General features: G+C 41.3%; 4 protein-coding genes across 11 annotated transcripts in view; 2 read left to right on the forward strand and 2 right to left on the reverse strand.

The window, feature by feature from the left end:
• Nucleotides 1–47: 47 nt before the first annotated feature.
• Nucleotides 48–2004, forward strand: LOC144471486 (nucleolar protein 16). The gene is made up of 4 exons (XM_078183572.1): nucleotides 48–234; nucleotides 316–640; nucleotides 712–987; nucleotides 1883–2004. The coding sequence occupies exons 1-3, from the start codon at nucleotides 134–136 to the stop codon at nucleotides 835–837; spliced, it is 552 nt and encodes a 183-aa protein (XP_078039698.1). The 5' UTR covers nucleotides 48–133; the 3' UTR covers nucleotides 838–987; nucleotides 1883–2004.
• LOC144471485 (uncharacterized) lies at nucleotides 1071–3093 on the reverse strand. 2 transcript variants are annotated; one of them, XM_078183570.1, is made up of 5 exons: nucleotides 2969–3093; nucleotides 2441–2904; nucleotides 2081–2267; nucleotides 1817–1998; nucleotides 1071–1737 (listed from the first exon to the last, which is right to left on the reverse strand). In XM_078183570.1, the coding sequence occupies exons 2-5, from the start codon at nucleotides 2576–2578 to the stop codon at nucleotides 1537–1539; spliced, it is 708 nt and encodes a 235-aa protein (XP_078039696.1). In that variant the 5' UTR covers nucleotides 2579–2904; nucleotides 2969–3093; the 3' UTR covers nucleotides 1071–1536. The 2 variants fall into 2 exon arrangements, with proteins under 2 accessions (XP_078039696.1, XP_078039697.1); XM_078183571.1 differs by lacking the exon at nucleotides 2969–3093 and having other exon boundaries at nucleotides 2441–2910.
• Nucleotides 3094–3606: 513 nt separating this feature from the next.
• On the forward strand, nucleotides 3607–13319 carry Lztr1 (Leucine zipper like transcription regulator 1). 3 transcript variants are annotated; one of them, XM_078183299.1, is made up of 11 exons: nucleotides 3607–3838; nucleotides 3929–4154; nucleotides 4410–4718; nucleotides 4811–4925; nucleotides 4985–5151; nucleotides 5209–5746; nucleotides 5811–6258; nucleotides 6326–6504; nucleotides 6749–6868; nucleotides 6986–7168; nucleotides 13045–13319. In XM_078183299.1, the coding sequence occupies exons 2-10, from the start codon at nucleotides 4042–4044 to the stop codon at nucleotides 7103–7105; spliced, it is 2109 nt and encodes a 702-aa protein (XP_078039425.1). In that variant the 5' UTR covers nucleotides 3607–3838; nucleotides 3929–4041; the 3' UTR covers nucleotides 7106–7168; nucleotides 13045–13319. The 3 variants fall into 3 exon arrangements, with proteins under 3 accessions (XP_078039425.1, XP_078039424.1, XP_078039426.1); XM_078183298.1 differs by having other exon boundaries at nucleotides 3608–3838; nucleotides 6584–6868; XM_078183300.1 differs by lacking the exon at nucleotides 4410–4718 and having other exon boundaries at nucleotides 3609–3838; nucleotides 6584–6868.
• LOC144471342 (pleckstrin homology domain-containing family G member 5) overlaps nucleotides 8176–21293 on the reverse strand; it is an 84800-nt gene continuing 71682 nt past the window's right edge. Inside the window, exons 5-17 of one of the 5 annotated variants that reach the window (XM_078183294.1) lie at nucleotides 16805–16884; nucleotides 14393–14675; nucleotides 12857–13002; nucleotides 12456–12767; nucleotides 12071–12220; nucleotides 11312–11572; nucleotides 10985–11236; nucleotides 10699–10919; nucleotides 10453–10623; nucleotides 10146–10372; nucleotides 9620–9846; nucleotides 9150–9393; nucleotides 8176–9065 (exon numbers count right to left, since the gene is read on the reverse strand). In XM_078183294.1, coding sequence (XP_078039420.1) covers nucleotides 9388–9393; nucleotides 9620–9846; nucleotides 10146–10372; nucleotides 10453–10623; nucleotides 10699–10919; nucleotides 10985–11236; nucleotides 11312–11572; nucleotides 12071–12220; nucleotides 12456–12767; nucleotides 12857–13002; nucleotides 14393–14675; nucleotides 16805–16884 — 2336 coding nt within the window. In that variant the 3' untranslated portion in view covers nucleotides 8176–9065; nucleotides 9150–9387. Of the gene's footprint in view, nucleotides 9066–9149; nucleotides 9847–10145; nucleotides 10373–10452; nucleotides 10624–10698; nucleotides 10920–10984; nucleotides 11237–11311; nucleotides 11573–12070; nucleotides 12221–12455; nucleotides 12768–12856; nucleotides 13003–14392; nucleotides 14676–16804; nucleotides 16885–21293 lie in introns of all 5 variants that reach the window. The other 4 variants (XM_078183291.1, XM_078183290.1, XM_078183292.1 and 1 more) reach the window with 4 other exon arrangements.

The raw sequence follows: 21293 nt of genomic DNA on the forward strand, positions 1-21293 counted from the left end.
CTTTGTAGTGCCTACACTGCGAGAATATATTGATTGTTCTTGGTCGAGTGTTCACGCATGAGTTTGAACAAGTTACACGCTACGTTGCGTACGGTCGCTGTAGAAAAACACGTGGTGATTCGGCAGCGTCGAAATGACGAAAATTAGAAAGGTAAAACGCAAGAAGAAGTTTCGTATGAATGTAAACCGTAAGAGATTGAGGAACAAGCTGAGAAAGTTACCGGAAATTGCCTGGTGAGTATCGTAACCAAAAACCATGATATTTTGACATTGCTTTTGAGCAGTTTTGGATTTCTCTGATATGTTTGTTTACAGTCCCCAATTAAAGAACTCGTGGGAGGTGACTTTGTCCACTAGAACTAATTTAAAGCAAATGGGACTGACTTACGATCCAAACGAGACTTTGAAGATTCCAAATGCTAAAAAGGATCTGATAAAGGATGCTAAACAAAAAATTGTCCAACCTGAAGAAGGTGGATGGCTAGAGGAAGAGGATGTCGATATGGAACCCGAGAAGGTTCATGTTGCCAAAGAGTTAGAAGCAGAGGCTAAGGCACCCAGAGAAAGATTGTTCAGGCTACCAAACAGCGTGGTGAACTTTCTCACCTACTTAATGGACAAACACGGAGAAGACTACGAGGTATCTCTTGTTTAAGGAAATTTATTTAATCATTGACAAAAGTGTTTCTTACTTCTATGTTGTCTGTGTAGGCTATGGCACGGGATAAGAAGAATTATGACCAAATGACATGGAAACAGATACGTGCTAAAATAAAAATGTTTAAGGGTATTCCTGAGCAGTACAACAAGTACCTTGAAAGCAAAAATGCTCAATGATCAGGTTCTCATTGCGTTTGTTAAAAAATTTGTTTGAAGTACTTGCATGTATATATAAAAGAGACCATAGTTACAAGAAAGTTGTTGCTCGAGTGCGAGAAATATGGACATAAACAAAAACATAGATTAAAAGATTATTCGAAAGTGAAGGTAGATATTTTTTATATCACTTATACAATACTATACATTGATTATCATTAAAATAGATCTATATTCTCGTTTTGTATCGCCCCTAAACATTTAGTACTTTGTATATCAGTAACAAAGTCAGTGTATAATTTGCTTTGTATATAATTAAAATAAAAAAATATGACAATGTTTACTGCAGCCTTGTAAAATAAATAAATAATTTATTAAATAAATATATATCAGTGAAAAGACCAATATAAAAAGTACAATAAGGATTCATGAATATGAATATACGCTTTAATGAGCAATACTTAAAATCTGTTTACTTTTATTTTTATGTATTTCTGTTTTTCTGTTCTTCACTTAAGTTCAAGATATTTTTCTCTTTAATTTTATTCAATACGAATCATTCGTGATCGCTTTAATCCCCATGAAAGTTGAGTGCAATTGTGCCTTCCAGGGCAAACTGTCTCTACTTTATTTCCTTAAACTATTTGTTCTTTTTTTTTTAACGTATAAAGTACTTTTCTTTCAACACATCAAATAAACAGTTAAGAAATTCCCTTAAGTTTAAGTTGCCATAGAGAATATTTTTTTCCTAACTGCATCTATGGATTCATGGTGCCAGTTATATTCTGTTGTTTCAGTTGACTTCTCAGGCAGAGGTCTCGTTTGACATCCCATTATTTCTACTTTGTGCTTCTGAGGAGAGATACTTAACAAATCTAAAGCTTTTTTGACCTCCTCTGTCCTCAGAGCGTTAGAACAATCCTGATTTGCACATACAAACATATTAGCTATCACATAAAATCATTACAGAATAGCTTTCATTCTGTCATTTGAAATTTACCTGTTTGTTAGCAATTACTAATATTGGTACACTGTCCATTCTCACATCATCTAACAATTGTTTTAGGGTAAAAGCAGCCAATGATAATTTCTCTGTATCAGATGCATCTACTACAAACAACAAAAGATCTGTGTCTTGTAGGAAAGCGGTCCAAAACTTTCTTGTGGCGTCTGCACCTCCAACTGACAACAAAATAAAACCGCTCTTTATATCTACCTTATATTAAACTTCTGTATGCAGACAAATTAAAAGAAGGATACATACTGTCCCAAACATTATAACAAAATGATCCATGTTTTATTCTATATACAGAGGAACCCTGTGTGGGTTTTGGAGGAACAGTATAACAACTTTCATCACCGTTTGCAACACTAATTTGATCTATAATAGAAGTTTTTCCAGCTCCATCTAATCCCAATACAACGACCCTTTTCTCGTGAGTGTCGTCAATCTATAAAGACAAAACGACAATAACTAATCCGCGTTTAAACACTACCTAATGATATTAATTCCGTTGGTGATAGTTCAAAATCAATTAAGAAAATCAAATAATCGCGATAAATCGAAGCCGTTCTATAGTAAAATTGGCCAAAAGTTTGTCTCGATCATGGGTGAAGCTCTAACCTTGGAAACCTCTTCGAAACCTTCGTCTATTGTCAGAAGCTCTCGCTTTTTCCAGTATCGGTACGCGATGTATGTACCGATACAGGCGCTGCCAATCCAAAGTAGCTTCTGGCTGTTTCGAAATACATTTCGTACCATCGTTACTCATATAAATCTCTGCTTAGAGAAAAACACCGAATGTGGACCACTTTCTAAGATTGTATTCTCTCGTGTTAGCACGTTATAGTACGCGTAAACACATCACCGTGCATCTCAGCATCGTTTAAGACATGTATGTACATATATATTCCTGATAAATACTGCGGGAGCCTCGTGAGGTATATTCAGGAAAATATAATCACGTGAATTGCAACAAATTACAATAATGAATCCCACTATCAAAGCGACAACTTCACAATCCTTTATCAACGTGGTACTACTGATAAAATATGCACGAAGATTGGGAGTGGAGTCCAACGTGTGTCCTGCGAATTTTGCTAATCTACAGGATGTTTCAGACCGCAAAAATTTTTGCTACGAGTTTCCCACCTTGTATACGTTGAAAACTTGCTGTTATTGTACAACCCTGACTGTAGAAAATATTGTACATATATAGTATTGATTCACTATATTCTGCGATGCCGGGGGCATACAGCTCAGAAATTAGAGGTGTGGTACAGAAACTGCCTTTCTCTGATTGGTTGACAATCCATAGCTAAGCAGTGCTGTCCTAACAATTTTAGATAAAAAGAGTAAGTAGTGAATGTGCAAGAGAGCACGATATCAGAACAACCACAAATAAAACTAATCTCACTACAGCTAATGTAACTTATCTCCTCTTATCATACTTGCAGAGCCCGCAGCATACGTTCTGTCTCTTTCTCGATTATCTTCTATTCTCTTTCTAAACTAACTGTGTGAAACTAGATACATACTAAGATGGAGATAAAAAGGTGCAATATGATGAGCTAAAAATGGCTCGATATGGCAAGGAATCACTGTATTTCGAAAGGTTGCCTAATATCGAGGCAACATTACAACACAGTAGTAATTAATGTATAATAAATTAACTGTGGCTTATGTGACTTAATGTTTGATTTTAATAAAAAGTGCATTTGTGAAGTGTACTTTTTATGATAGGATATGTATGTAAGCGCCGCTGTGTGCTATTTTCATTCGCCATGATTTCGTTTAAGTCCATTGACTTAATTCTAATTTGTAAATTACTAGCTTGTAACTAGTCTATTATAAATGTAATTTATTATCTACTTACCTTCAGTTGATATCTTCTTCACTTTAAATCACTAATGTCACTAGATACAGTTATAATTCACGGTACGTTTGTAGGTGACCACCAAATTTGGTTTATCCTGTACAAATGGAATCGTTACAAACGCACATGTTTTTGACATTTTTGCGGTCAGTGGATAATTTCTGTGATCTTCGAGTGTTGTGAAAATATTTTCTTGCCTAATGTTACTAAAAATTAATTGTTTTCTGCGTTTTCAGATCCGTTATCACAAAATGCATTACCCGTCTCTATATTACGAAGAACAGTTAGGTCCACTTCTTATAGGTTAATTATGGTCTCCGAAAACTAATTGCAATACACTGCTGATTAAATGAATATGAACAACGTTGCGTCTGTAGAGTGCTTGACCCTTGAATTCGGACGCTTCGAAACCGTTCATCGATGGCAACGAATGTTAGAATGCGACGAATTCGTTGGTGCCAGGTAACGTAGTTTATTAGGTTCCAGTCCTTTTTTAATTTCTTCGAATTTTTTCTAGCATCGTTTACGCGAAAAGCAGTTTTGTTTATACAGCTTCTTTGTATCTGTTAACCGAAGAACGCAAATAAACGATAAAATTGATTATAACACAGCTACGCATAACTGTTCTGTTTCTCTCTCATTTCATCCTTTTCTTCCTTGCATCTGTTGCTCTCCCTCATTTGCTACATGTTTTATCATTCACTATATTATACACAGGCGTAGCAAACACACTGTTGTAGCATACAAAGATGCAATCTATGTCTTTGGAGGTGATAATGGCGAGAAGATGTTAAATGATTTGTTGCGATTTGATGTGAAAGAGAAGTCCTGGGGTCGGGCACTGGCTGCAGGTGCACGTCCTGCACCACGCTATCATCATTCAGCAGTAGTACATGATTCCTCTATGTTTGTATTTGGTGGCTACACTGGGGACATACATTCCAATTCGAATTTGACCAACAAGAATGACTTGTTCGAATATAGATTTCAAACTTGCCAATGGATAGAATGGAAATTTATTGGAAAGTATGTTGTACTTATACTAGTTTATACCTCAAGGCCCTTTATAGTTCAGTAACTCGCGAATTCCTAGACATATATCTTAAATTTCCTTGCAGAACACCAGTAGCTAGATCTGCTCATGGGGCAGCTATACATGACAATAAATTGTGGATATTTGCTGGCTATGATGGCAATGCAAGATTAAATGATATGTGGACCATATCGTTACTGGTAAGTCACCAGGTGACTACCAGACCAAAGCATCAGTTACTAACATGAACTACTTTTAGCCTGGTGAACCAAGAGTATGGGAGGAAGTTGTTCAATCTGGGGATGGTCCTCCTACTTGTTGCAATTTTCCAGTTGCGGTAGCTCGCGAGTCGATGTTTGTTTTCAGTGGCCAGAGTGGAGCCAAGATCACCAACAGTCTCTTCCAGTTCCATTTCCGAGAAAGGCGGTAAGACCGCTTCATTCTTTATCCTTGGAACGCATTTTACGAAGTATACTTCATCAGGTGGACTCGGATTTCAACGGAGCACATCCTGCGGGGTGCTCCGCCGCCGCCAGCGCGAAGGTATGGTCACACCATGGTCAGCTTCGACCGGCATCTCTACGTCTTCGGCGGAGCAGCTGATTCCACGTTACCAAACGATCTCCACTGTTACGATCTTGATACCCAAACCTGGAACATAATCCTTCCATCTTCTGATAGTCAAATCCCATCCGGTCGATTGTTCCATGCGGCAGCGGTGATAGGGGAAGCTATGTTCATATTCGGAGGAACAGTGGATAACAACGTCCGGTCTGGCGAGACCTACAGGTTCCAATTTTCTTCCTATCCGAAATGTACTCTACACGACGATTTCGGAAAATTGTTGAGAGGTCGTCTCTTTTGCGACGTTGAGTTCATTGTCGGGGATACGGAGACAAAAATACCGGCTCACATAGCTATGGTAGCCGCGAGGTCCCAGTTTCTTAGGACTCGCATTAGACAAGCGCGAGAGAAACGGGAGAAAATGGAGAAGGAGATCAAGGATACCGATATGTTAGAGGTGAGCAGTGTAGACAAACTGGTATTAATTACTAGTGGGCCTGTCTTATACAGTTTTGTAACAGGTGAGGCTGGAGGATGCAGTGCCACAGGCTTTTGAAATGGTACTAAATTACATCTACACGGATCGCATCGACCCGACGAGAAGCGAAGATGGATCTAACAGTGGCGACGAGGATCCTCTGAGCAACCGAATTGTGCTCCTGATGATGGACGTATATCGGCTGGCCGTCCAGTTTAAAATGGAACGCCTTGAGCAATTGTGTGTTTATTATCTCAAGGCTACCATAAGTCATGCAAATGTTCTTGAAGCATTGCACAATGCTGCCCACTTGAAGTTGTACTTCATCAAGGAGTTCTGCTTAAGTTTTGTTGTTAAAGAAAGCAACTACAATCAAATTATAATGAGTCGGGAGTTTGAGACAATGGATCAGCCACTGATGGTGGAGATCATCAGGAGAAGGCAGATGCCACAGACAAGGAACTTCTGCGAGCAATACGATCCTGGCACTGGTAAGGTTCATTGTTGCTTTCTTCATAAAAAGACATGCCAGATCAATCTTTTACTTTATGATCATAGGCACGACCTTGGAGCAGGACATGGAGGCTTTTCTGAAGAGCGTTGGCTCTGAATTTTGTGACGTAACACTAATGTTGAATGGTACATCCATTCCTGCCCACAAAGCAATCCTTGCTGCCAGGTGCAATTACTTTGAAGGCCTGTTTCGCTCTTTCATGCCAGAGAACAAGATGGTGAATGTATGTAATGAATTACTACTTCTATTTATCCTAACACGTAGTTACAAATGCTTCAATATTGTGCACATTTCTCTGGCAGATGCAAATAGGCAAAATGATCCCCTCCTCCGAATCATTTAACTCTCTCTTGAGGTACATTTATTACGCAGATGTCTCTATGCCACCTGAAGATTCTGTCTACCTATTTACTGCACAGATTTTTTATGGTTTCACAAATAATCGACTACAGGCCTTTTGCAAACAGAATCTCGAAATGAATATCAGCTTTGAGAATGTGATACAGATCCTAGAGGCTGCTGACAGAATGCAAGCCAGTGACGTGAAAAAGTATGTGCTGGACCTAATCGTCCACCATTTCACGGAGGTAAGCGACATCTTTGTAGAAGCTACATATCGTATGCCATCAATGTACGCATTGAAGAGCTAATGGACGTATTGAAGAACTAACGTAAGCGTAGTCATAACCCTATATAAATTATAGGTAGCAAGAATCCCGGAATTAAGACAATTAAGTAAAGAACTTTTGTTGGATATTATCGAGGCGTTAGCGGATGAAAGGTGCGAGGTACGAACCTGTCTGGACATGGTGAACGAGTGCTGACCCTTCGCTGCCTCGCAACGCCTTCCGTTCTACCTGGACTTGTCGTTGTCTTCCAATTTCCAAGTGAGTATTCGATACGGAATTTCTTCAACTTTCAAATTTCCTTACCTTCTCGGGAACGTGGTAGATAAATGGTTAATGCGATTCAAACACCGTGTGCGAAAATGAACTTCAAAGTGACGGTTGCACCAACATGGACGGCTCTAGTGCGCGCCACTGATCGAGTCAAATAGATCGATAAATCGTTAGAAAAATCGTTAGCAATCGATTCTGTGCTTTCAATATCGAATATTCTATAAATGATAATTTGTAATAATTATGAAAATGGTTTAATTTGTCATTTTTAGCCTGGGAACCAGATCCATACCCACTTATAGAGTCTCGTTTGAATTTAACACCGTGTAACGGTTATTTCAAGCAGAAAGATACTCGGTATATCCGCGATTTTTAAAAATGCTTTAACATGAAAAAGCAATTGTTTTAGAACATTTTCATAATTATTCGTTCGTGTACGAATCTTATTCGTAAGGAGTCAATCTTAACCTTTGAGAACGATCTGAATGATTTATTTCAAAACTTGTGCACTATAATTTTGAAAATCGTAAGTGTTTTTGTAGAAAACCAATATATTTAGATAAATATTTTTGTAATGTTTACAAGGAACTACCGGCATTTAATAATTTTCTAAAGGTTAGGAATTAATAGCTCGGTGCTTTTTTAATAGACTTTTGAACAGCCTAGCATAGACGAATCGCTTTTTTCTGCGATTGTTGTTTGAAAAATACATTGTTAACCATTTTTGAGAAGTAGTACGGCCATTAAAAAGCCTATTATTAGTCCCTCCGTGGATAGGCTTTCCGAGTTTGCGAAGGAGGTGATCGTTAAATCATGATAAACACACGAGGCTTGCGGTAGATGAAATGTTAGGCACGTCTTGTGTTAATAAAGAAGAATGTATTTAAACATTGTCAAGATATCTGATACCGTAGAAATCCTGAATTACGAACTATCCTCTCGACGGAGAACTACGTAGGTTGTAGAAAGGATCGCATAGAAATTAGCCCAAACGATTAATAAATTATGTACTATATTTTGAACTTGACGCACAATCGATATTTCTTTTTACGATAGATAACACTTTGAAGCTTAATGCAAGCTGCGCAAATTCAAAGGGGGATGGGCGAGGAGTTGGAGAGGGGAGGAGGGGTGGGGGCTGGGTTCGAAAGAAACTTCACATGGGGAGCTCGTATAAAATCATTGCTCTTGTGTTTCACGACTACGTATTGTTGTCTCTAGTTAGGTGGTGCTCGTCGACGGCCCAATCCATTCGGTTCAGTCTCTTCAACGAAAATATTGCGAAATCGAATTTGTACTCGAACGTAATCGCGTCGTCTCCGGAATGCTTCTCGCGCTCCTCCCAAACGTCGCAATCGTACCATTTAATCGAAGCTTGTACGAGGAATTTAGCGCGCAAACTGTTTTATTTTGTTTCTCTACGAGAAAGTGTGAATTTCCCTACTTTGTGTGTCCTCTCTTCTAACGATCGCGAGCGATGCCTCTTTCGTTTATCTTTTCTTGTTAAACCACGAACTCTGTATAATTTGTGTACATGTACGAGCGCGCACGCGCGCGCGCGCGCAGTGTCGACGTGTCCGTGTGATATTCCACTGTTTTTAAGATTAAAATTGTTCGCTAGAGGCGACTTAAACTCCAACTATTTACGGTCATCTAAACTTAGATCACGATACATAGGTAAATTACGCTAGGTAGGCCTTTCTTCTTGTTCGCTTTCGTCGCTTAGAACACTAAATGAACTAGAATAATATCGAGTCGCGGCCGGTCCGTGCCGCCGCGTTCCCATTAATTATAAAATGAGATCTAGAAGTTACACGGCTAATCAAATAAGTTACTATGATACGGTCGTGGTACAAACTTCACGTTGATTTCGAATGGCCCCAATCTGAAACAGAATCGGCGCTGGTTGAAGACTGCCGGTGTCGCGACATCGCGTGCCGCGATCGGAGGATGCCGGTGGTGGACTCACCGATTGTAAAATTGCTCGATTCGTATCGTAGGCACAGGGAGTACGAGACGTTCGTTTCTTCAATTCCAATCTCCTCCAGGTTCTGATCCTGCATGGAAGTGTGTGCAGCACTTACATACAGGCAACAGAATGCAACATCTCGTTTCGAAACACGACGTATCACGTACACCCTTATCAAATGCTGATGGTCCGTAGCAATTTACCTTTTCGGTAGGTTACTCTTGTACGCCAGCTCTTGTCATTTCTAAAAAAAAGACCGTCACCCGCCGATAGAGAACCCGGTATCCGATAATTCGACAGAGACATCTACACAGTTCATGCACGGTAGAATCATGGTCGCCGATTTAGATCTCATCGGTAATTTCACCGGTAACTTTGAAGTCTGGCCCAAGTAGAATGATTTCCGGCATTGCTGCCTGGTCGACATTAGGGGATCCTAGACTTCAGAGTCCCGGGTGAAACGGCTTAACCTTTTCCTCCGCGATGCTGCTGGTCGATGGCATCCGGTGCGAAGGCTCCAGCCTTCTGCGCCTCTCCTCGATGGCTTCGGTGTCCAGGTTCATGGTAGGCTGGACCGTCTGCGTCACAGACGTGCTAATGTGTCTCGTTTTAACGAGGGGCGGGTTCCGCGATTGCGAGATCGCGAACGCTCTTCTGAGTGCCCCCCTCGGGGGCGACGGCGGCGGATACGAGATACCTGATGGTAGATTTCACGTGAGCACACCCCCATCAACGTTCCATCAACATGAAATCGTGCATCGTCTACCATCGATTGCCCGTTAGGTTCATACAGGAAAGGGAAAGACATACACGTTCATCGATAGATCGAGCGCGGCGTACAGGGTTCGGCTTGAGCCCGCCTGGTTCCGGGCTCAATCTATCAGCGATCTATTCATGCACAGTGCTATTTTCGCCTAGACAGTGTTTATTGTCAGATGAAACTTCTAGATAGCGTAACAGTGGAAGAAGATAAATTCCCGCGTGGGTAATTGCTACCTCGGTGCCCCGGCGAGAGCAAAGTGTCCTTGCTCTTTGTTATTTGGGGAACGATTAGCAGCGAGTTCGGCGGTGTCGGCGACACTGTCGAGGTTTGCGGCGATGTAGCCAACGTCAGGTTCGGCAACGACTGGCCCAGGCAAGAGTAGGGCGGCACCTGGACGCTGAGCGTGTTCGGGGTCGGCGACTTGCTCAGCAGATACCGTCTGTTATCAAATTTGTTAGGACTAAAATAATGTTTAAAACGTCGATCAGATATCGCAGTCCATGGTTGCTCCTCCCCGCTCGCTGTCCTCTACCTATTTACCTGATCTGCAACGGTCTGTGATTGTGTCCGGAACTCTCCCCGCCCTCTTCCGAGGACAAGCTCGAGGCGCGAGGCACCTCGCTGGTCTCCACGCTGACGTTCCTGCTAGGATTGTAGCTGGGCACGAAGCTACTGCTTCCTGGGGAGACACCCTCCATCTCTATGCTCCCACTGGAATTCATGCGAAGGGGTTAACCGAAGTCCCTGGGAGACCTAAAAGCTACAACATTGTTCACCGCCTCGAACCTGTGACTGTGAGCCAGACTGCTGACTCGCGACGCTCTGCTGCTGCCCCTAGGCGTCTTCAGTGTTGGCTCGCATTCCTCTCCGTCGAAGTCCACGTCGCCTAAGAACGTGCTAGGCTGACGACTGACCGTTGCCAAGGTCAAGTTCAACGTGTTCCCAAGCGGCGGCACCTTCATCAGCGCGAACTGCTGCTGAGCCTTCCTGATCGAATCCATCCAAGACTGAAGGAAAACACAGTGATGAATCGTTCGACAATGTTTCAGAGGGTGGTTAGAGGATCGGATACCTTGGCTAACTTCGACTCCCCGGCGCTGAGCACCAGAGCAGCCGAGGCCGCTCCGTACTCGTTCAGATAGATCAGACCTAAACTGGATGGCTCCTTCAGCTCGTTGATCCGGATGCGATCGATCACGTACGGCTGCCTTATGATCTTCAAGCCGCCACCAATCGTCCCAGCCGAGCCGCTGGACGAGATCTTCTTGGTCGACGGCTTGCAGATCAGCAGCATATCCGTCAGCAGCAGCACCCGCACCTCCATCTTTGATCAATTATAAGGAGGAGTCAGTGCTTGGTTTCTAGAGGATAGAAGAACGGAAACTTTGAAGATCGTCACCTTGCTGCTCGCTGCGTCTCTCAGCTTGAGTTCACCCTCCCGAAGAAGCACCCTCAGCGTGTCTTTAGGACAGCCGGGTATCGGTACAGTTGTGATGTCGAAGGTGCTGTGCACTTTGATCAGTTTCTCTAGTTCTTCGTCACGTGATTCCACCACGTCGTAGCACTCTATGCGAGACGCGGCGCTGGCTAATCGCGCTGTCTCCTCGCTCCTCTTCAGGGCAGCGTTCACAGACGCCACGAAGTCGTCTACGGATTTGATCTGAAAGAGTTTGGACGATTGACTTCACTGTAGTACGTAGCAATATCTTCGATAAAAGCGTTTTTCTATCTTAAGAAAGTGGAACAGCATAGGGCTACGCGTCTTCGACTTCTCTTAACCCTTTACCGTACTTTGACGAGTCCGATTGGTGATGAGGATGACTAATAATAATTTATTAAGTATGTCTGTTATTCTAAGAAGTTATTGCTATTAAATCATTTCTAATCGCAGTAACTACGAAGGAAATGGTATATTAAGGGGTTAGACATAGCTGTATAGTTCTTCTATATGTATAGACCTTCCTTACAATGATGCTTCATTGTTTCACGTGATCTTCGAATACAAAGCTACGAAATTACCTTATACGCGATAAGAAAACAATATCGTCCGTAATTTCATTTAAGATTTCGAATAGCGCACGTGTGAAAGTTGAATCGTTTCCTGTCAGGCGCGGCATCGATCGTAGAGTTCCGACAAAAATCCCTAAACCAAGCTCACCATGTGTATCAGTTCCGCTCTCTGATCCTCGTTCTCCGTGTTCTTGTGAACGGCCTTGAGAAGTAGCGAGTACTTGGTCAGCCTCTGCATAGGTTTCACCAGGATGTCGAGCAACTTCAGCCTGTTGCAGTCCTTCTGTGTCTCGCACCACTGTTGTCGAACGGATATAGGTTAACGGGAATTCGGGATCAATATTTTGGCGAACCGAGCCCGGGAGCGGAACACGCAGACGCTGGAATACGGGGAAGCCCAGAAACTACCCCCCGATCACGTCGAACCGCGGAAATTCGAACTAGATCACGCCGAATGCGATCTCTATTTTTTTACTGGACTCTGATCGGTTCCAGACTCGGTCGGGCCAAGCTCGCTACTCCGACCCACTTACCACCAGGTAGACCGTGAACAGGTGATTATCGTTGAGCCGGTCCTTGCAGTACTGCTGGCACCTGCTCTGCTCTGCGCAGTACCTGGTGTAGGGCGCGAAGATCTGCTCGAAGGTCTCGAAGCCCTGCAGAAGGTGTCCAGGGTCGAGCGGCTGGCCCGTTGACCTCGACGCGTTCACCATCATCATGACGTATTCGGTACAGAAGTAACGGTTCGCGGCGTAGATCTCGGGGATGTTGCTGAACAGCTTGGTCCTGTCGACCTCGGTTAGAATATTCGAGGTCTGCAGGCTGCAGAGGCAGGCCATGAATAGCTGCAACCAACGATCAAGCAAACGATCAACCGGATTCCCGAAAAGAGAGGGACACTCGCGTTTTAAATGTTCTTTTATCGAGCACTCACGTCGGTCACGACCTTCAAAGTCTTGATGAACGCCACCTCCGTCTGCGCTAACTCCCACAAAGCAGTCTGCTGTTGCTGCTGCTTCTCCGATAGTTGGTCCGCGTTGTGAACTAAGTCGCGCCAGTCTTCCTCTAAGCTATACAAGGCTGCAACCGCGATTTTAATGATTTTATTTACTCGAATTTCAGGTAGCCGAGAGACCACGAGACTGGAAGGTTCTTCTAGATTAGGGGACTACTTGGGTGCTTCGTGCATCCATGTGCTAGGATACTATTTTCTACAAATTGACGGCGCAAACGAAGTCTGACCATGGGAGACGCTATACGGGCCTTATAACGTTATCTCAGTGATCTAGAGACAGATGTATATTTTTCGGAGTTTCGTATTGTAAGATAATTTATTGAACGTTGACGTAAGATTGTTGTACAAGAAACGATGTTCTGCGAGGAATAAACTTCTTTCGAGGTTAACCGTGTCCTGTTTCGACAACCACGAACTTGTCAAAAGTCAGAATTTCATTGAGAAACATCCCTTTTCTTAAGCTTACTTGTGCCCATAATTATGAAAGTGGTCTAAGTCAAAATTAAAAAAGAAAATGAGTTTATCAGTTATTTTTCGTATGAAATTCACACAAAATTTCATATTTATAATAAATTTCCATTAATCAAGACTAATAAAATTCTAAATAAAAAGATTGCATAATGTAAAAATATATTTTAATTTATGCAAATGCAATTCATTAAATATCTCGAAACAAGAAATATATGACTTAGACCACTTCTATAATTATGGGCACATTTGTCGACTAGATGAACGTTATTTTTTAATGGCATCTTCGTGCAGCTTTTATTTGGTTCTCTAGCAGGAAGATATTGTATAGACCGCGGATATTTATGCAAAATAAAAATTACCATCATTCATCGAAGGAACGACGTAGATCTTCATTTAATTACTTAACCCTAGAACAATCCTCTTTCATTTTTCAGCGACTCGAAATAAAATCTCAATAATCGTTATTTATTATTTTCAAAATACAAAATACGAAGCACGGAATAAGTCAAGAGGATAAAAGAACCTCAAATGTCAATTTAAAAATGTTATAGGGTTACTGGTCGTTCTAGAGTTATTTTGAGTTGACAGTGACACAACAATATTACCAAATCTGCCATTTTGCATTCGAATTACTTATAAATTCGCGGTCCAATACTGCACTTCCGAATAACATGAAAATTAAATTTTCGAGAAAGCGATCCATTAACACGTTCAGTGACGATAATCGACCAGTACAATCCTCACATAATTACAGCAATTTAATTAATCAAAGCAAAACTAGAATGTTAATATTTATCATAGGGGGTGGCATTAGAACTCTTTCGTATCCGAAACATTCTAACCAAATTTAATTTGTTCGGATATATTATAGTAAAAATGAATTTTCAAGATTGGCCAGAAATTAGTGTCACCCATATTTGGGTTACGCGGCGCTGAACGTGTTATTTTTTGTAGGAAGAGAAAGTCGCGACATCGCATACGCACCATCTTCGTTGAGGGTGAGTTCGCAGGGCAGTTGAACGTCGGTGAGTTTCGGCACCCCGTGCTTGTCGTAATCGTCCAGCTGAGCGGTGAGCAGGTCCAGCTTGTTGCCCTTGGTGTTCATAAAGAAACCGCTCCAGCGTTGCTTGCTGGTCTTGAATCCCGCAGCCCCGGCGGAACTCCGACCAGACGTGATCGTGTTGCTGCTGCTGACCTCGGAGTCGACGCTCGAGTCTTCCGTCGAGACGCTGAAGAAACCGAGACCGCTGCGACCCCGATAGCTCTGCTGACACACACACACACGCGCATACGTATATAGACACACGTAAGTTCCATAAACTTCGGCGATTGTCGGCGGAGTTAATTCCCTAAACTCATGAGGATTGAACGAGGACGTGGTGAGGAATAGCAAGCTGCCAGATGGGGACCAGACACGGCCTCGGAGCAATTAGATTGCTTCCCTTATTAATTACTCCCCGCGCGCGGCAAACCGCCATGGAGATTCCTCTAGGTCCAGTCACGATTGATTCTTATTCTACGAATTATTCGACTGCATTTGGTCGAGTCATAAATAACTTCCGCTGCAGCTAGAAAGATTCTATACCGATGAATAGTGGACGTCTTAACCACTTGACATGCAATGACGTCTCTTAGACGCCGTTCATTTCATGGGTCATTGTAGTCAAGAACTTTCTTCGGCGTGTGTTCACAGTTGCCAAATTAAGTAAGAAAGCAAAGGAGATAAGTGAAAGGAAAAATAAAGTAAGAAAGCAAAGGAGATAAGTGAAAGGAAAAATAAAGTAAGAAAGCAAAGGAGATAAGTGAAAGGAAAAATAAAACAAGAGAGCAAAGGAGATAAGTGAAAGGAAAAATAAGATAAACGTCGAATAAAAATACGGAAGTTATTTATAACTCCAGATCGAGGATCCTTCGACAGTTTTACCGAATTTACGACAGTCTTAAATGCATCGAAAAAATGTAGGAGATATTAAAAAAATCACGCCAGCTAGGCTAATCTCTGAAATGAAGATGACTCTACCACTGTAAAAACTATCTGCATAAATAAATGCTTCGATTGGTCATGAGAGACTGTCAAAGAACAAAGCTTCACATGTAATCAACTTGAAAAATTGTAGGAGATAGCAGAAAAATCACGCCAACTAGGCTAATCTTTTCAATGAAGAAGACTCCGCCACTGATGCGTCTGCAAAAAAAGTATCCGGTTCGCAGGCTTTTCAAACGCATCGCGCAATAAAATGGTGATCAGACGTTCTGTGAAAGGATTCCGTGTATACACAGCTTAGAACCGCGAGATCTAGCAAAACCGCGAACAGATGGAGCAGAGACGGCGACGAAAGGGTCCATTAGGCTCCGTCAGAGTAGCAGAGACGATCATCATTCAAGCTCCACGCGTACGGTAACACAGAACCCCATCGTTCGAAGGATAATGGATCAATGAAGCAGCAATTCGGCTGAAAATCGGTGATAGGCTAGCGTTCATTGTTTCTAGCCAACTCATTCGAATCCGTAGAGCTGTGTAACTGAAGGAGGATCAGCGTCGATCGTCCTTCCACGTGGCATTGTTTGCACCTGACGGATCGTTTCGCCATTTGTCTTCGACTTGCCAGCAGCGGCCGGGTCAAGGTTCAAGATCGACCCGATTACACGACGCATTGTTCGCGATTATTGAAGCTTGCTGCTCCCCCAGGAGGATCGGCCGATCGAAGATCAACCGGGATATGATGTATGTCAGCGTGCTCGGTGACAATCGGCCGTTACAGTGAACAATAATATCGCGAAGGATGTGTTACCGATTCGATGCGCCGATTTATGGAAAAAGGGAAACGAATTGTTCAGGTTCGCGCTATGTACGAGATAATTAACCCTTGCCGTACCACGGTTAACTTTTTTGGTCAGAGCTCGAGAGCAGACTTGATTTTCCTAGTTACATAAAAATTGTAACACTATTGACGATTACGTTCCAGCTATTTTTTCTTATTAATTTTATTATATATTGCTGGATAGAAGATTAAATGGGCAAAATAAAATTTATTAATTCCTTTTTAAAGTTCAGATATCAGCACCGCAATAATATATTTCCACTTTCTGTAAGAATAAAAGAAACGAATAAATGGCTTTTGTGACTGAGAGTAGACAAAGGGTTAAATATCATTTCAATACTCTTTATCGTAAACGCGTAAAATCTGCAGCCTAGTTCCATTTTGCTTTACATTTCTACAAGAGATTCGTTTAATTCGAACGAACTAAATGGCGCCGCGAATCGCAAGCGATGAAAAATAAATGTTTCCGTTCGAATAGAATCGAACAGCTCTTACAATTCAAAGTCAACCGACTGCAGCAAATGTCTGCGGAATAACAATTGGTCTATTTTGATAGAACAAAGTTCAAACTTACCCCGCTCGGTGTTTTCCTGAGTGCGACATTTTGGCTGGTTCTTTGACTCGATTTTGAATTCGATTTTTCGACGTCCCTAACTACAACAGAGAACAGAAATAACGGTTATTTATTTTCAAGAAAACATTTTCCAAGTAGTAGTATTTTAACCAGTGAACTATTACGAGTCCTGACGAAAACAGTTTGTTTCCGTGTGCAGTGATTCAGCAATAGAAATATAATTCAGGCAACGAACCGTGTGTTCGAGATCGGAGATCCTGGACATCGGACTTGGACTTCTAATTTGTTCTTCACTTTGTTAATCGATTAATTTTGTTCGAAAATCCGTCACGTAAATTTCGTTGAATTTAATCGCGAGTGATAATCGTATTCGCGTTTTGTGGAACCAGTATAGAGATTATAACGTAGCTGTTTCCTGTCACGGAAGCTTTATTTATTGGTTTGTTATAAATGTAATTTCTGTTTTTCAAATAGATATCATACCATAGATAATATATATTTATTACCTTCAAATAACGTTCTGCAAATAACCTGCACTCGTAGTAGAAACGAGGTATACAGGATACTCGTTTCCTGCTAACTTGCCGACCTTTCGTGAACTATCGGTAACACCGATCCCGACAACAAATGGTAAAGGGTTTCTACTATCTCTAAAAATTGATATAACAAAAGCCTACACTATGCAATGTCTGTACAGATTATAAATCTGTGCTTTCGTATTCAGCATACGAAAATTCGTATTCGTGCTCCTATGATTGGAAAATGCTGAAACTGTTAGTCAAATTACCGACAGTCGATTTTTGCTAACAGTTTGAGTATTTCGTCGCAGTTGTGGCGCCATCTGTACACAATTCCGAGTCGTTTAAAAACATTAATTATAGCAGAATTATGGCATAAAAAACTGAAACAAGGGCACAGGACTGTTCAGAAAAATCTGCTGTATCATAATCAAATGAGAGAAACGAAAAATATCATCGGTTAAGATAATAGTTAATCAAAGAGATATTAACCGTTTGGTTACGAAAGACGTACGTACACGCTTTCACAAGTTAATGAACATATTTTTAGGAAAGGCGTAAATATATGCCATATTTATTAATTGTTTGTATTAAATTATCAATTATAGTTATAGTAAATTTAGAAAACTGCTGAAAAAACGACGTCGAATAGATTAAAAAGCTGTCGAGGTTGCAGTCGAAGCGTTAATACAATATAATTAATATAATATTAGTAATTGTGATCATTAATAATTATATAGTATAATACAACGTAATATTATATTATACTAAGATAGTATTAGTATAATATAAGAAGATTTATTTTTATCAATGAAGTCCACCGCTTTTTGCGGTCGCTTAAGAAAAAAGAAAATATATAACAAATAAGTAGTAGTAGAATTTCAAAATATATAAATACAACATTGGCAAATATAATAAATAAATAAATAAATAAATAAATAAATTTTTTAAATATTAATATAATAAATTTTGCCATTCTTTTCTGCATACTATGTGCCACACAGTAGATTCTCCTGAATAGTTCTGCACCCTTGTTTTAGCTAGGTATAAAAGTGAGCTTAACATGCGACGAATAATTTTGTCACCCGAAAGCGACGCTATTAAAACAGTAACGCACGGCGCAACTTTCTATCTCGCGCCCTCGAAATATTCTCGAGCGATTAAACTTCCCTGAGAAAAGAGATTCGAACACTGCTATTCTCGGTATTCACGGCGGCGACGCGGCAGAGCCGGCGATAAATGGCGGACGTCACGATTGATATCCCTGATTAATAAACAGCCCCTGGAATTCCAGAAATTACATTTCACAGGGACGGCGAGGGTTTATTTCCATACGTCGCGAAGACGGACCAGCGCTATCAATGTTCGTGACAGTCTCGCGTGGCGGTGTCCGAACGATGTATTCCACTTGCGCGTCAGATTCCCTTTATCGGATCGCGTTTTTTTTTTTCGGGCCGAGAATGCCTTAACGCGATGTAAAGAGTGGCTATTACCGTTGATACGCATCTAAAATGCCGGCATTAAACTGTTTTGCGTGAGCTTTTGCGCGCCGCGCATTAAACAACTTGCGTCAGAGAGTTCCTTCTGGCCCGAGGTCGTCCAAAATCTTTTATTTTTAGGATCGCGTGGAATCAGAAGCCGTGGACACCTTTCGCCTAACGCCCACGTAGCTCGGGGAATTTTTTAAAAAAATTTCCCTCGAGCGATTTCTTGATTAAAAGAAGGGTATGACCGTAATGGCGATTCTTGTGCTTGCTGATAAAAAATGTGATCTCGCTGCTCGATCTAAATGGAATTATAATCAAGACGTTGCTCAAATAAAATCCTAGTTGATAATTACACTTAAGATTTGCAAAGGGTTGAATGTATATCGAGGAAAATTATTTTTAACATTCCTCGAATATCCTGTATATTTTCGTTAAAGGTTTGCTAATTCGTTTCTACCTTGTTTGAAATTATAATTAATTCAGATCATAACTCTTTACCGACTGGGATAAAAACGAACCTAAATAACGAATCGGTACTACGTTTTTACTAAATTCAAGGTGGAAGTCCAGACAAGAAGAAAACAATTGTAGGTAAGGTGCTTCGAACGCGTAGACGAAAAGAAAAAAGAAGGTGCTAAGACCATCAATTCGCGAAATCTGCAATAGCTTGGTTGCTAACACAATATTATGTTGTGTAATATACTATACTATATGTAATATACTATACTATATATAACTATAATTATATTATATGTCATATTATATATTGCATTATATGTTATATTATATATTATATTATTCGTTATATTATGCATTATATTACATATTATTCGATTTATATGAATTGTTAGACGTTGAAGAACATATATTCGCAAGAGAAAATCAATGTTTTATTCCCTATAATTTCGACACAATTATTCCGCTTTAGGGGAGGTGCACGCGGTCTCTTGCTATTGCGAGCGCGTTCGTCGTTCTCTGAAAGTCGCGCGACGCTTTTGATAGGAATTTTCGGGGGGAGGGGAATATTTTTGGCGGGTTTTCTCCGTCGCGAGAGCCATTCGCCGAGGCTGCCAATTAATCAGATAAAGCGGCGCGCTTTTGCCCGATGACAGGCAGCCGCCGCCAGGCTCTTTCAGACATTTAATAACGTTCTCGAATGCGGTAAGACCGTGTTCGCGGTGTTCAAACGCGGGGTTGTATACACAAAGTCGCGCCGCCGTTCTTCCCCTTTTCAGCCCGTGCCCGTTTCACCAAGGGCACCGGCGAGAATTAACGAACTCCGCGGAATTACAGCCCTTAAAGGTGCGCCGCACAATCGCGGCCTCTGGCCCGCCTTCCTCGCGTGCACGTGGGCCCCGACGATTTCTTTTCCATTTACGTTATAATCCTCGTACAGTGTCGCGAATCGGGTGCTCCAATTAACGAACGCCGTCCGAATTGTCCGCGGCGGCCTTTTGTCGACCCTGCTAATTCGCGACGAACTACTGCTGCCACGAGTTGTTCCGCGCGTTCCAAATTCTCGTCCGACCGTAATTGAACCCTGAATTTTCTGGGCGCGAGCCTTTCCTCGGTCTGGGCTCGAGCACTTCGTTTCAATTTCTAACCCTTCGAAATCGTTCGAAGTTTTATATGATTTAGTTCGTTCAGTTTAATTAAAAGAATTTATTCTTGTTGCTCGTAGAGCAGTTGCAATCTCAGCGGTACTTCGAGTAGAAATAGATTCGATAACGTGGAAACGATATTAAAACGCGGAACAATTTTTGAACGGTACCACGGAGTCACCATTCAAGTGCAAAGGGTTAATTAGCGCGGGGCGGAGAAGGAAAATGTTTGGAAATCGAAAATATTTCCCGAGCGATAGCGGAGCGGGAGGAAATGTTTGCTGATATTTAGTGACGTGGATAATTAACCGACCTCTTTGAAAAGTGAAAAAGGAGATTTGTTGTAATAATTATATGTTTTTTAATTCGTTCGTTCGATTTCGTCTTGGTCTGCGAATATTGAAAAGAGCACAGAAAAATCTTGCAACAATTTCGAGAAAAATTGTTGCTTAATGACGACTCTTTTTTTTTAAATAAAAGCTTGAATTCTCTACTTTCGGATCGTTGATCCGGATTTGAATTTTAACGCGGCATTAGCTCGGTATGGCTTTAAATGCGAGGCCGTGCTCGTGATATTAAAAACTGGCGAGTTTGACGAAACGCGCGGACTTTGTTAAATTGTTTCAGAGACGCCATTCGCAGCCGAATGAAAGTCGATCGTTTCCCTTTAATTCAGAAATAAAAGACCCTGGTTGCGATATTTTTTAACGAGCTCACGGCTCTCTAACCTTTTCAACTATTATTAACCTTTCTAACTATTTTATGAAAAAGTAACCTTTCCATTTACTTCAAGTATCCCTTCGATCTATCGACAGTAAGGATTAAACGAAAAAAAAACACGATAGAAACGCTTTTAAAATTTCAATCAACCATATCCAATCAT

The sequence above is a fragment of the Augochlora pura genome, chromosome 6 (genome assembly GCF_028453695.1).
Source record: "Augochlora pura isolate Apur16 chromosome 6, APUR_v2.2.1, whole genome shotgun sequence".
Taxonomy (NCBI): domain Eukaryota; kingdom Metazoa; phylum Arthropoda; class Insecta; order Hymenoptera; family Halictidae; genus Augochlora; species Augochlora pura.